This window comes from Passer montanus, unplaced genomic scaffold (genome assembly GCF_014805655.1).
Source record: "Passer montanus isolate IOZ18808 unplaced genomic scaffold, ASM1480565v1 scaffold2, whole genome shotgun sequence".
NCBI lineage: Eukaryota > Metazoa > Chordata > Aves > Passeriformes > Passeridae > Passer > Passer montanus.
In genome coordinates this window covers 1,859,566-1,870,064 of record NW_024366591.1, presented here as the reverse complement: position 1 = coordinate 1,870,064, position 10,499 = coordinate 1,859,566, and the positions used below count along the sequence as shown (strand labels likewise).

At 43.0% G+C, this 10,499-nt stretch overlaps 1 protein-coding gene across 3 annotated transcripts; it reads left to right on the top strand.

Annotated features, from left to right (window-relative positions):
* Nucleotides 1-272: 272 nt before the first annotated feature.
* Nucleotides 273-8,756, top strand: PSMA1 (proteasome 20S subunit alpha 1). 3 transcript variants are annotated; one of them, XM_039707565.1, is made up of 10 exons: nucleotides 273-369; nucleotides 1,317-1,361; nucleotides 3,517-3,618; nucleotides 4,117-4,220; nucleotides 5,002-5,090; nucleotides 5,306-5,376; nucleotides 6,260-6,389; nucleotides 7,014-7,093; nucleotides 7,797-7,901; nucleotides 8,403-8,756. In XM_039707565.1, exons 1-10 carry the CDS (start codon nucleotides 367-369, stop codon nucleotides 8,457-8,459), a joined length of 786 nt encoding a protein of 261 aa, XP_039563499.1. In that variant the 5' UTR covers nucleotides 273-366; the 3' UTR covers nucleotides 8,460-8,756. The 3 variants fall into 3 exon arrangements, with proteins under 3 accessions (XP_039563499.1, XP_039563497.1, XP_039563498.1); XM_039707563.1 differs by having other exon boundaries at nucleotides 352-486; XM_039707564.1 differs by lacking the exon at nucleotides 273-369 and adding an exon at nucleotides 499-660.
* The last annotated feature ends 1,743 nt before the right edge of the window (nucleotides 8,757-10,499 follow it).

Here is a 10,499-nt window from a genome sequence, read left to right as displayed (position 1 = left end):
TTTTGGGGAGCGGCGCTGGAGCCGAGGCTGAGGGAGCGCTCGCTGCCAGCTCCGCCAGGCCTGAAAGCTCCGCAGCTCGCCTAATAAAGTGCTTATACATCCTGTTCCCACGCAAAAACGGCGAGCAAAGGAAGTCGTTTCCGAACCAAATGAACTTCTTTATTCATCAGAAAGCCTAAAAATAACAAAACAAATTAGGTAACTTAACCCGGCGTTCCGCCAGCCGCCTGCCCGCCTCAGAGGCAGAGCGCAGGCGCGGCCCATCGATGACTCGGGGCGCGACTGGCGCCGCCTGCCCGCTCGCATCCCGGAGCGCTCGCTGCCCCGCGCCGCCCGGAGCCGCCGCCGCCGCCGGCCCGCAGGACCATGGTGAGGGGGCCGGGGCGGGCCGGGGCTCTCGGCCCGGGACAGGGGACCCCCGCCGCCTGCTCGGCCTGCCCAGCCGGCGCGGGAGAGCCGGGAGAGCGGGCGGCGGGGAGCGGGCCCGTGAGTAAGCAGTTCCCGGGCCACGCGGGGCCGCGGGCGGGACTGGGCCTGGCTGCCGGCGTGAGAGCGAACGGGAGCGGGGAGCGGGCCCTGCTTCCGTGCTGGGACAAAGCGTTCCGAGGCCCTGTGGGGATGCGTGTGGATATCTCCGCAGGGGTCTGGAGCATCTCTGTTGTGAGGAGGCTGCGGGAGCTGGGCCTGTTGGGTCTGGGAGAGAAGGATGAGAGGCATCTCATTGATGCGTACAAATATCTCAAAGGCAGGCTAAGAGCATGGTGGCAGACCCTTTCCAGTGGTGCCCTGGCACAGGATGAGGAGCAGTGGCCATAAACTGAAACAAAAGAAGTTGCACCTCAACATAAGGGAAAACTTTTTTGCCCTGAGGTTGGCAGAGCACTGCCCAGGGAGATCACGGAGTCTCCCTCTCTGGAGACATTCAGTCCCACCTGGATGTGCTCCTGTGTCACTGCTCTGCGACCCTGCCTTGGCAGGGGGCTTGGACTGGATGATTTCCAGAGATCCCTGACAAAAGGAATTTAACAGAGTAAGAACCCATTCACAGAAAGGGTGGTTATTGGAATGGGCTGCCCAGGGAGGTGGTGGAGTCACCATCCCTGGAGGTGTTTAGGGATGTGGCACTCAGTGCCATGGTCTAGTTAACAGGGTGGTGTTCAGTCACACATTGGACTTGATGTATCAGAAATCTTTCCAACCTTATTGATTCTAGGATTCTGTAGTGCTGGGATTCTGTGGGAACAACCAAGGTTTCCTCCAGGAGCACTGTGTTAGCTTATTAGGGATACTAATGAGTTTTATTTTGTTCATTCCAGTTTCGCAACCAGTATGACAATGATGTCACGGTTTGGAGCCCGCAGGTAAAACCTTTATACACTTGCTCACTGGGGTTTTAACTTGCTATTTGGATTTTCTCCACCTCACAGCAGTGGTATTACAGTCACAAAGGCTGTGCTCAGGTGCCTGAAGCTTCCTGCAGGCTGCTCCTCTCTCCCATTGTAGGCTGTAGGTGTCCAGAAAGCTCTCAGCACTCCCCTTGCTGCTGCTGTATGATCCTGAGTGCTGCTTACCTGGGCCTTGTCCCCTCCAGGTGCTTAAGGCAGTTGCTTTCTAAGTGTACCTGTGAGGTACAAAAGAGATGCTGTCATCTTTGGGTGGTTGGACTAGATGATCTTGTAAAGGTCCCTTCCAACCCCAACCATTCCACGACTCTATGATCCTTTCACAGAGCTGCAATAAGTTGGTAAGTAAGGTACACTAAGCATGAAACTCTTTCAATCTCCCCAAAGTTAGGCCATTGCCTAACTTCTCTTCTGTCCACTCGATAATATGGGAAAGAAACTCTTTAGTTTATAATTGGGCGGTTCAAGTGAGATTCGCATTTGAATTTGGAATGTTACTACTTCTGAATCAGTTTCACACTGTATATTGTTACTGATAACATACACTGTGTGTTCTGAAACTTACACAGCCTGTGTTGAAAGTAAATATTCTGGAATTTTAAAAGACACTCTCAGCTGAGGTGTTTAATATTGCCTCTTCTCTCATTGGGGCTGTTTTAAGACAGGATACGTACAGAAAACCAGAGCCTTGGAAAAAGACTCAATTTATATATTCAGCAAAACTAGAGATTTATTTAAAATGCAAGTAGCAAATTGTATTAGTATAAAGCTAGTGTATCATTAATTTGTGGGTTTGTATTGCTACTGAAATTCTTCATCATGTAGTACTGTTGCATGTGAGGTACAGTACAACAGTGTTCAGCCTTTCCATTCTCCATGAAGACAACCTTGAATATTTCCCCTTTTTTTCAGTCAATATCATGATAGGTGTAGGTGCCTTTGAAGGTGTAGGTGCCTTTGAGTTGTTTTAATCCTTCTTACTGATTGTGTTTCCCTGGCAGGTTCTGTATCACAAACTTTAAATTTTTTTGTCTTATCTGCTACTTTAAAAGTTACTTAAAAAACTACAACATTCTCTTGAGACTTTTAGCAGGTACTGCCAAATATCAACAGCACAAATTTCTATGTTTTTCTTAAATTACCTTGAAAATGCTAATAGTATTAGTTTTTTTCCTAAAAAAATTACGTTTAAAATTGCTACTGTGCTGCAATTGATACTCCGTGCATTCTTGCAGGTGAGGCAGTGATGTGATGCCATAATAGTTTTTGGCACTGTTTATACAGGAGCAAATCATACTTTATTGGGAGATGTTTTTAAATATGTTAGTAAAGAAAAGGAAATAGGAGATTTAAAAACTTGAAGTGGTTTCACATTTTTACAGTCTTGCATATTGTTCCTGACAGCTGAAAAATTCATGTTGGACAGGTCACAGCAATTCAGTGCTGCTCTTGGGCAGGAAATATCCTATGCTATTGAAATTCCAGTTACAACAGGGGGTGAAATTTGACATTAGGGTCTCTCTAGGAGACTTAAATAAAAAACCTTATGCCAAAAATCCCCAGCAGTCTATGGGAAGGTGGTATTCTGTAGATCATCCCTTGCACACTCACCATAACAGCTACTGTGTTCCACTCCCTGCCAGCTGATGGGATGCAGCTCCATGGTGTCCATGCTTGCAGGACTGGAGTGCCCGTCCTGGCTGTCTGACATGGGCTGGAGTGCTGAAAATGGGAAAACCCTCAGTGCTTCTGTTACATGGACATTAAAGCTCCTGGCCACCTCTGCAGAGCTTGTACAGACTTCATTTTCTTTGGGACCTCTACTCCTGTTTCAGACTTGGCTGCAGTTGGCCAATAACTTGTTCAGAAGTTATTGGGGAGTGGCTGGTGAGACACAGTAATTGCATAAGACCCATTTCTTCAGCAAAGCCGATTCAAGTGTCCAACTTCAGCTGGAAGTTCTGTCTGTCTTTGAATCACGTGCTGATTTAACCTGTCATGCAGTGGGCGTCCCCATTGGGGTGGGGAATCAAAGGTCTGAAAATGCAAAATTGGAAACTGATTCAGAGGATTAACTAGAGAGCGATTGACGACCTTCCACTTGGTTTTGCAGGGCCGAATTCATCAGATAGAATATGCCATGGAAGCAGTGAAACAAGGCTCAGCTACTGTGGGGCTGAAGTCGAAAACACATGCTGTCCTGGTGGCTCTCAAGGTAACTTCTGAGCTCTGCTCTCAGTGGGGACAGTAATGTTCATAGAAAGGTTTTGGTTTGGCAGATTAGTTTTGTTCAGTCTGTATTTAGACATGAAATGTAAATGCAATTGCAGGTTCCCTTTGCTTGTGGACTGAAATACTTCCAGTACCTATGCAAGGCAGATCTTCACAAAATGGTGAAGGAAATGCATAGAAGATTTTTTTTCCCTTTAACAGATGTGTTCCTCTTTTTTTGTTTTCTTTCTATTTGTTATTAAGCAGTAAATATATTCCTTTTTTTCCCTAAGACTTGAGTAAGTGTCTGTTCTTTCTTTTGTTCTGAGAGAACTGAAGTGGAATTAGGTTTTTCTTGTCTTCTGTTAGAAGTTTATAAATTTAATTTTTTTTTTATTGTTTCATGAACATATTCAGTTCTTGCTATAAATGTTAGCAGATTTCTCCACAGTGCTTGGCAGACTGTTCAGTTTGCTTCATAGCTTTCTCCTTTTATGCATAGAGAGCACAGTCTGAGCTGGCAGCTCATCAGAAAAAAATCCTGTACGTTGACAACCATATTGGTATCTCAATTGCTGGACTTACTGCCGATGCAAGACTCTTGTGGTGAGTATCCTGCTTGTTGACATACACAGTGCTGCAATAACGAGGGAAAGTTCATTCAGACTATTGCAAATGACATTTTCTGCTTTGCTAAGGATTAGTCTTGAGTTGCTGCTTAATGTTGTATTATGCCAAAGACCTCAGCTTGAAATTCTGGCAAGTTTTTAACTAGTTGGCAGAAATCTCATTTGTTTGGCCTAAAATTTTGCTCTTTGGTTTTGTTACAAGTAAAACAGTCCTGTCTGGTTTCCTCAGTGTGATAGGGTTTCCAAGCAGTCTGAGAAACTCCATCACTTCTTTTCCTCTGGCAGCTGCTTCTGTGTACACACATTTGAGAAAGTTATTAAAGACCTACAGTGCTGTTTGTGTGGGCTTCAGGTGGGACTTCCTTTTAGCAACTTTGATCAGAAAGGGTGGGAAGTGTTTCTGAAATAAGTTTAATTGCTGCAGTGTCACACAGCAATGTTACCGTTTAACCTTGCCATTTCTCCAGAGGATCCGTCTGTTGCCTGCGTGAACTTCTACTTTCTTTGCATTTGTATGGCTGAAATACCCAGTTTATACTTTGTCAAACCTGTGGTCAGCTTTCTCAATAACAATGATAGGTCATGTAGACATGAAATCATGGAAAGAAATGAAATCATTACCTTTGACCCTTTTTCTCATGAGCAGAGTTGAAACAAAAATGCTTACCTTAACAGACAAGCCTTGAGACAAAACTTCATTGTGTCTTTGATCTGATTTGAATTTTAATTTTTTCTTTTTTTATATTTTTGCTCCCTAGCAATTTCATGCGTCAAGAGTGTTTGGATTCTAGATTTGTGTTTGACAGACCTCTTCCAGTTTCTCGCCTAGTGTCACTAATTGGAAGCAGTATCCTTTTTTTATACACTTCATAAAAAGACTTTCATCTATCACAGCTTTAAAGTTGAAAAAGTTTTTTGGACAATTCTCTTTGTTCACACTGCTTGTGTATACTTTCAGAGAACATCCCATAAGGATGCATTTTGGTCCATCTCTGCTTGGTTTAGGAAAATTCTTGGGTAATTATCATATAATTTTGAGATTGTTTCCTTAGCTTTCTTAAGAAACCCAGATTCCAACTCAGCGCTACGGCAGGAGGCCCTATGGAGTAGGACTGCTCATCGCAGGCTATGATGTGAGTAAGCTTCTCTGGCTGCTACTGATCTGCAGGAAAATGTGCTCAGGGAAACTTTATGCAGCAAATAGATGTTGAGAGGGAAAGATGGAAGAGGCAGACTTGTCAAAATTCTCTGAATAATGAAATAATTTTCTGTATCTTACTCTAAAACAACTCAGAAATGTTAACTAATAGCTAATCTTACCTACGCTTACTGAGTATTTTAAGGTGCAAAGATGAGATTTGTTTATGTAAATATTTTTGCAATTGCAATTGGGTGCTTGCAAATTATTATTTTAAAAACTCCCAGTAAGAAAGTGGATGTGGAAATCACCGCTGGCCTCTCTCTCACTTGTTTAGCAACAGCATTTTGCTTAATGCAGCACACAGAGAATCTCTGTCCTCAAGATTGTTGACATGAGGATGGTTGGAGGAAATTTTGGATGGCATGGTTTAGTCTACAGCAAGTTTCTACTTTTTTGTAGATAAGGCAGAAAGTGTGTAAAATACCTGCTGCAAGCCATGAAGTAGGGAGCATACTTAAGCACAGTGCAATTTGTACAACAGAGAAAGAAACACTTTTTTGTGCCAGCCATCCTGTCCATTGAAAAGCTGCAGATGAGCAAAGTGGAAAAAAAGAGGTTTCTGTTTGTTTTTTTTTAAATTGTTGTTGTGGTTTTTTAAACAACAGGGTTGAAGGAATTGCATAAGAACAGTAATATGATCAGCAGTATAAAATATATATAAAATACAAATATATATAAAATTTCTGTGCACACATGTAGGTGTGATGTACCATGAAGTAAAATTCTTTTAGAAAATTTCGTGCTCTAGCAGCAGAGTTGGTGTGAATTTATATGTTTGTTTAATATTGTGTGGGGGCTTTCTTCTCTCTTTGTAGGATATGGGCCCTCACATCTTCCAGACTTGTCCCTCTGCAAACTATTTTGACTGCAAAGCAATGTCCATTGGTGCTCGTTCACAGTCAGCACGAACTTACTTGGAGAGGCACATGACTGAGTTCACTGAGTGTGAGTAATGGAACTCTCTCTGCCCACTGGTGTTCATCAGTTCTGCAGTTTATCTCCTGCTGCCACTCCATCCTTTTGCATTGAGTGAGCTGAAGATAAATATTGTGAGCCAAGTTTGGCATAACTGTAAATCTGCACAAAGATAAAATTTTAGAGAATGTGGCTGAGATTTTCATGCCTTAACGTGTGGGTGTTTATTTCATCTAATGGCAAGAAAAGCTGTGAAAAACATTCAGAGCCTCTATCCTTTTTAACCCAGGGAAAGTGTTTCCATAGCAGAGCAGGGTTAGTATGTCAGGGCAAGTATTTAGGCGCTGCATTTTAAGTGGTAAATTTATTTTTGTATGGGATAATGATGAGGAACCATTGAATACCTGCTTGGAGGAAAAAAACTTGAATCAAGGCAGTGGTCAAAAATGGATGCACTTGACCTCAAATATAAGGGAAGGCTGGTTTCTCAAGGAAAAAATTATAACCAGCTCTGCTCAGAAAGGAAAGGAGGTCTTGGAGTCAAAGTGACCCAAGCTGATTTTGGAGTTGTCAGCTGGGATTAGGAAGAAGGGGAATGAGTGTCTAGAGGTAATACCATATAGTTTGTCAATGTCTTTCTGATTCCATTTTAAGGTAATCTAAATGAGCTAGTTAAACACGGTCTGCGAGCCCTGAGAGAGACTCTGCCTGCTGAACAGGATCTGACCACCAAGGTAAGGACTGGGTTTCCTTTGCCATTGTTACTTGGAAGTAACTGTGACAAAATTCTTGTGAAGTATGGCTGGCACTGAAGCTTTGAAGCTGAATACTTGTAGATGGTATCTTTATTTCAAGTCACCAGTGTATCTACTGTTCTGTGTTCTTCTCAGATTTAAGTTTCTTCACAAAACCATGTTTTCACTAAATAAGACATTGTTTCCTTGGTGCCTTCACTCTCTCTTGAGCTTTGATCAGTGTTTAAGATGCATTACCTGCAGCTGTAGAATCCCAGCATTGCATTGTGAGCACAGTCAACAATTCATTTGACTGTGAAATCACAGTGAGTGAAGGTAATGCACCAACAGTTTACAGAGCATGCAGCATCACAAAGCTGCACAAACTTTTGACAATGAATTGAGGAACTTTGAAGAAGAAAATTCTAATTATATCCAATTATCTACCATTTTCCATGTTTTTTTATTCCTAGCTCACCATGTTTTTTAGAAGTCTTAAAATACTGAAAATCAAAATGAGATGAAAATAGGTGGTTTTGAGAAATTGTGTGTGTTATTAAATAGAAAACAAAATGAAAGAAATTGAAACCCTTGAATGGCTTAAAAGATTTTTAAATATGATAGCTTTTGTAAGTGAAAGCTGTAAAGCCAAAGTTCATTGCAGGAAAATGCTTCTCACTGCTTCCAACCCTTTGCTTGACAGAATGTTTCAATTGGAATTGTGGGCAAAGACATGGAGTTTACCATCTATGATGATGATGATGTAGCACCATTCCTAGAAGGTCTTGAGGAGAGACCACAGAGAAAGGTGAGTGGTTCAGATATGAATAAATAGGCTTAGTTGAATGACAGTAATTAGATATGATCTGCTATGTTTAACATAAATTTAACTCTACTACTGGGGCAGAGTTCTGGGAACGCAATTTTTAAAATATGTAATTACTATATGCACACTGCATAATCTTTACTGGTAACTCAGATACTTATTAAATCAATTAATGCTAGATTTATAAATGCCAGGCTGTTCCAATGCCATCTCCTTTCCTCATCTCTGCCCAAGTACGAGTTTTCACTGTCTTACAGCAGCAGTGTATGTTGCATGTGTTTTTCACGCCCTTTGCAAGACGCCTCCATAGTCTCCTAATTACCATCTGTGTCCTGCTTGTGCTTAATTTGGATAACAGTCATTTGTGAGCTGTTGGCTGACACGAGCTGCATTTACCACTTGTGGTGCTCCAATGGGGATAAAGCTGATTTGTCAAGTGTTGTCTTCTGCCTCCCTAAAATATTTCTTTTCCCTCTCTCTAAGCCGGTCCCACCTGTTGAAGAAACCGTGGAGAAGGCAGAGGAGCCGATGGAGCACTAGTTGGTGGATGAGTTCCTCTGTTAATGTATAATTATCCAGGAACATTTATCCATTTGCTGGTAACTTTATCCTCACCTATATATGTTTTCTGACGCTACATTCTGAGGATTGCTCATAAAGAAAGAAACCAAGCAACCTACCTACCCTTAAAAGACAGACAGGAGGACATACCTGGGTGTAACTGCTCAGACAAGAAAGGTGTAATCATTTTCTAAATAGTACATGATACTGTTTTATAAAGAAAAGATACTGTCTTTAACTCCTAAGGACAAGTGGAAATAAATCAATTTCTCGGACTCTGCTGTGAGTTGTTTTTTTTTTGGTCTGAAAAAGCAACTCTTCACAAATAGCAGTGTCATATCAAGGTACCATTGTGTGTTTGACCATTTGTTAGAGTGTTTGCTTAATGTGTAGAACTGAGAGGATCTTAAAATGCCTATGAAGCCATAAAATACTCATGGAGCAAACAGGGAACAGCACTTCCCTGGGTCAGCTTTTCCTAGCTGAAAAGGCATGTGTGGTTATGAGGCTGAAGCAGCATGAAGCTGACAACCAGTTGTGGTCAGGTTTTTGGGGGGGATTTACTCACCCCCAGCTCTTAGGATGTCAGTGTTTCTTTAGAGCCTTGGGCCAGAACAGGGCCTATAGCTCATTGAGGGCTGAATTGGAGTAACAAAAAACCACGAGAAGTTCCCATTAGAGGTCTCCTGAGCTGAGCTGTGGAGTCTGCATTGCTGCTGAACCAGCAGGTTCTGCAGGGCTTTGTCCCTTCAGCTTGTGTGCACCTGGTGCTCTTTGGGTTTAAGCTGAATGTCACAAAATTTGGGACTAACAGTGACTTCCTCAGAGTCACCTGCCAGGGAGGCCCAGGGAATTGGTGCTTCCTGGCTGGGATGCTGTGTTTGAAACAAGAATGAGGTCAGTCTTTTCTGTGTTGGATCATTCTAATATGATTATTCTCCTCAACCACTGCACCGAAAATTACAAGGAACAACCCTTGGGGGTGGACCTTCATAGGCCTTGGTAGCCTGGTCACTGAACTTAAAAAAATAAAAACCAGGCCTGGAACTTGCAGATTAATAATTTATTAATATTTATTAATTAAACAAAAATTACCAAATCATGGTGCTGTCTTGAACAGGCTTTAAATACAGTCTTGAATCCATACAAATAGTTCAGATATGAAAATAGCAAAAGAGTAGTGTCAGGGCTGCGTATTTGGTTTATAAGCACTAGAAAAATGCTGCTTTTTCCTAAATTTATTTTTATTTTGGTTTTTCCCTGTTATTTTTCTAGTTATTTTCTCCCTTATTTATTTCCCCCTTTACTCATTTTCCCCCCTCTTACTCATTTTCATTTTTCCCCTTAATTACTTTTTCACCGTTATTTATGTTTTCCTATTGTTTTTTTCCTTCTTTTCCTTCCCCTTGCTTCCACATCCCATTGTTTTTTCTCTCCCTTTGCTTCTCTCCCCATTGTTTTTTTCTCTCCCCTTGTTTACCCCCGCATTTTCCCTCCCTTTGCTTTTCCCTTATTTATATATGTACCCTCTCCTTTATTCATTTCCCGTAATCTATTTTCCAGTTCCTTACTAATTTCCCCCAGTTGCTTTTTTCCCCACCTATTTATTTGTTTTCGAGCGGGCGCCGCTTCTCCGCCGGGCGCCGCAAGGCCCGAGGCCTCGGGGCCCCGCCGGCGTCTTGCCGGTGGCCCCCGGCAGGCCCGGGGTGCGGGCGGCTGTGGGAGGGGTTGTGGCGCCGGGGGTCTCGGGCTGGGCGCAGGGGAATGGCAGGGGGCGCGGGCGTTGAGGGGAGTTTTGCATCGTAGCTTAAAATGCCCGGGTTTGGAGTGGAAGTAGGAACTGGGACGTGGAGGGAGAAACCGCCCCGAGCCGGCTGGAAATCCGCCGGGATTTATCCATCCATCCATCCATCCATCCATCCATCGCTGTTTTCCCGCATCCCGACGGTCCCGGATCCCAACGCGCGGGGCCGTGACGTCGCAGGCCCCGCCCCTCCCGCCATCGTAGCTTAAAATGCC

Coding starts and splice junctions, on each gene's coding strand:
- PSMA1 (XM_039707563.1), top strand. CDS start 367: ATGGTGAGGGGGCCGGGGCGGGCCGGGGCTCTCGGCCCGGGACAGGGG. Junction 6,390..7,013: donor CATGACTGAGTTCACTGAGT/GTGAGTAATGGA, acceptor TTCCATTTTAAG/GTAATCTAAATGAGCTAGTT. Junction 7,902..8,402: donor AGGAGAGACCACAGAGAAAG/GTGAGTGGTTCA, acceptor CCTCTCTCTAAG/CCGGTCCCACCTGTTGAAGA.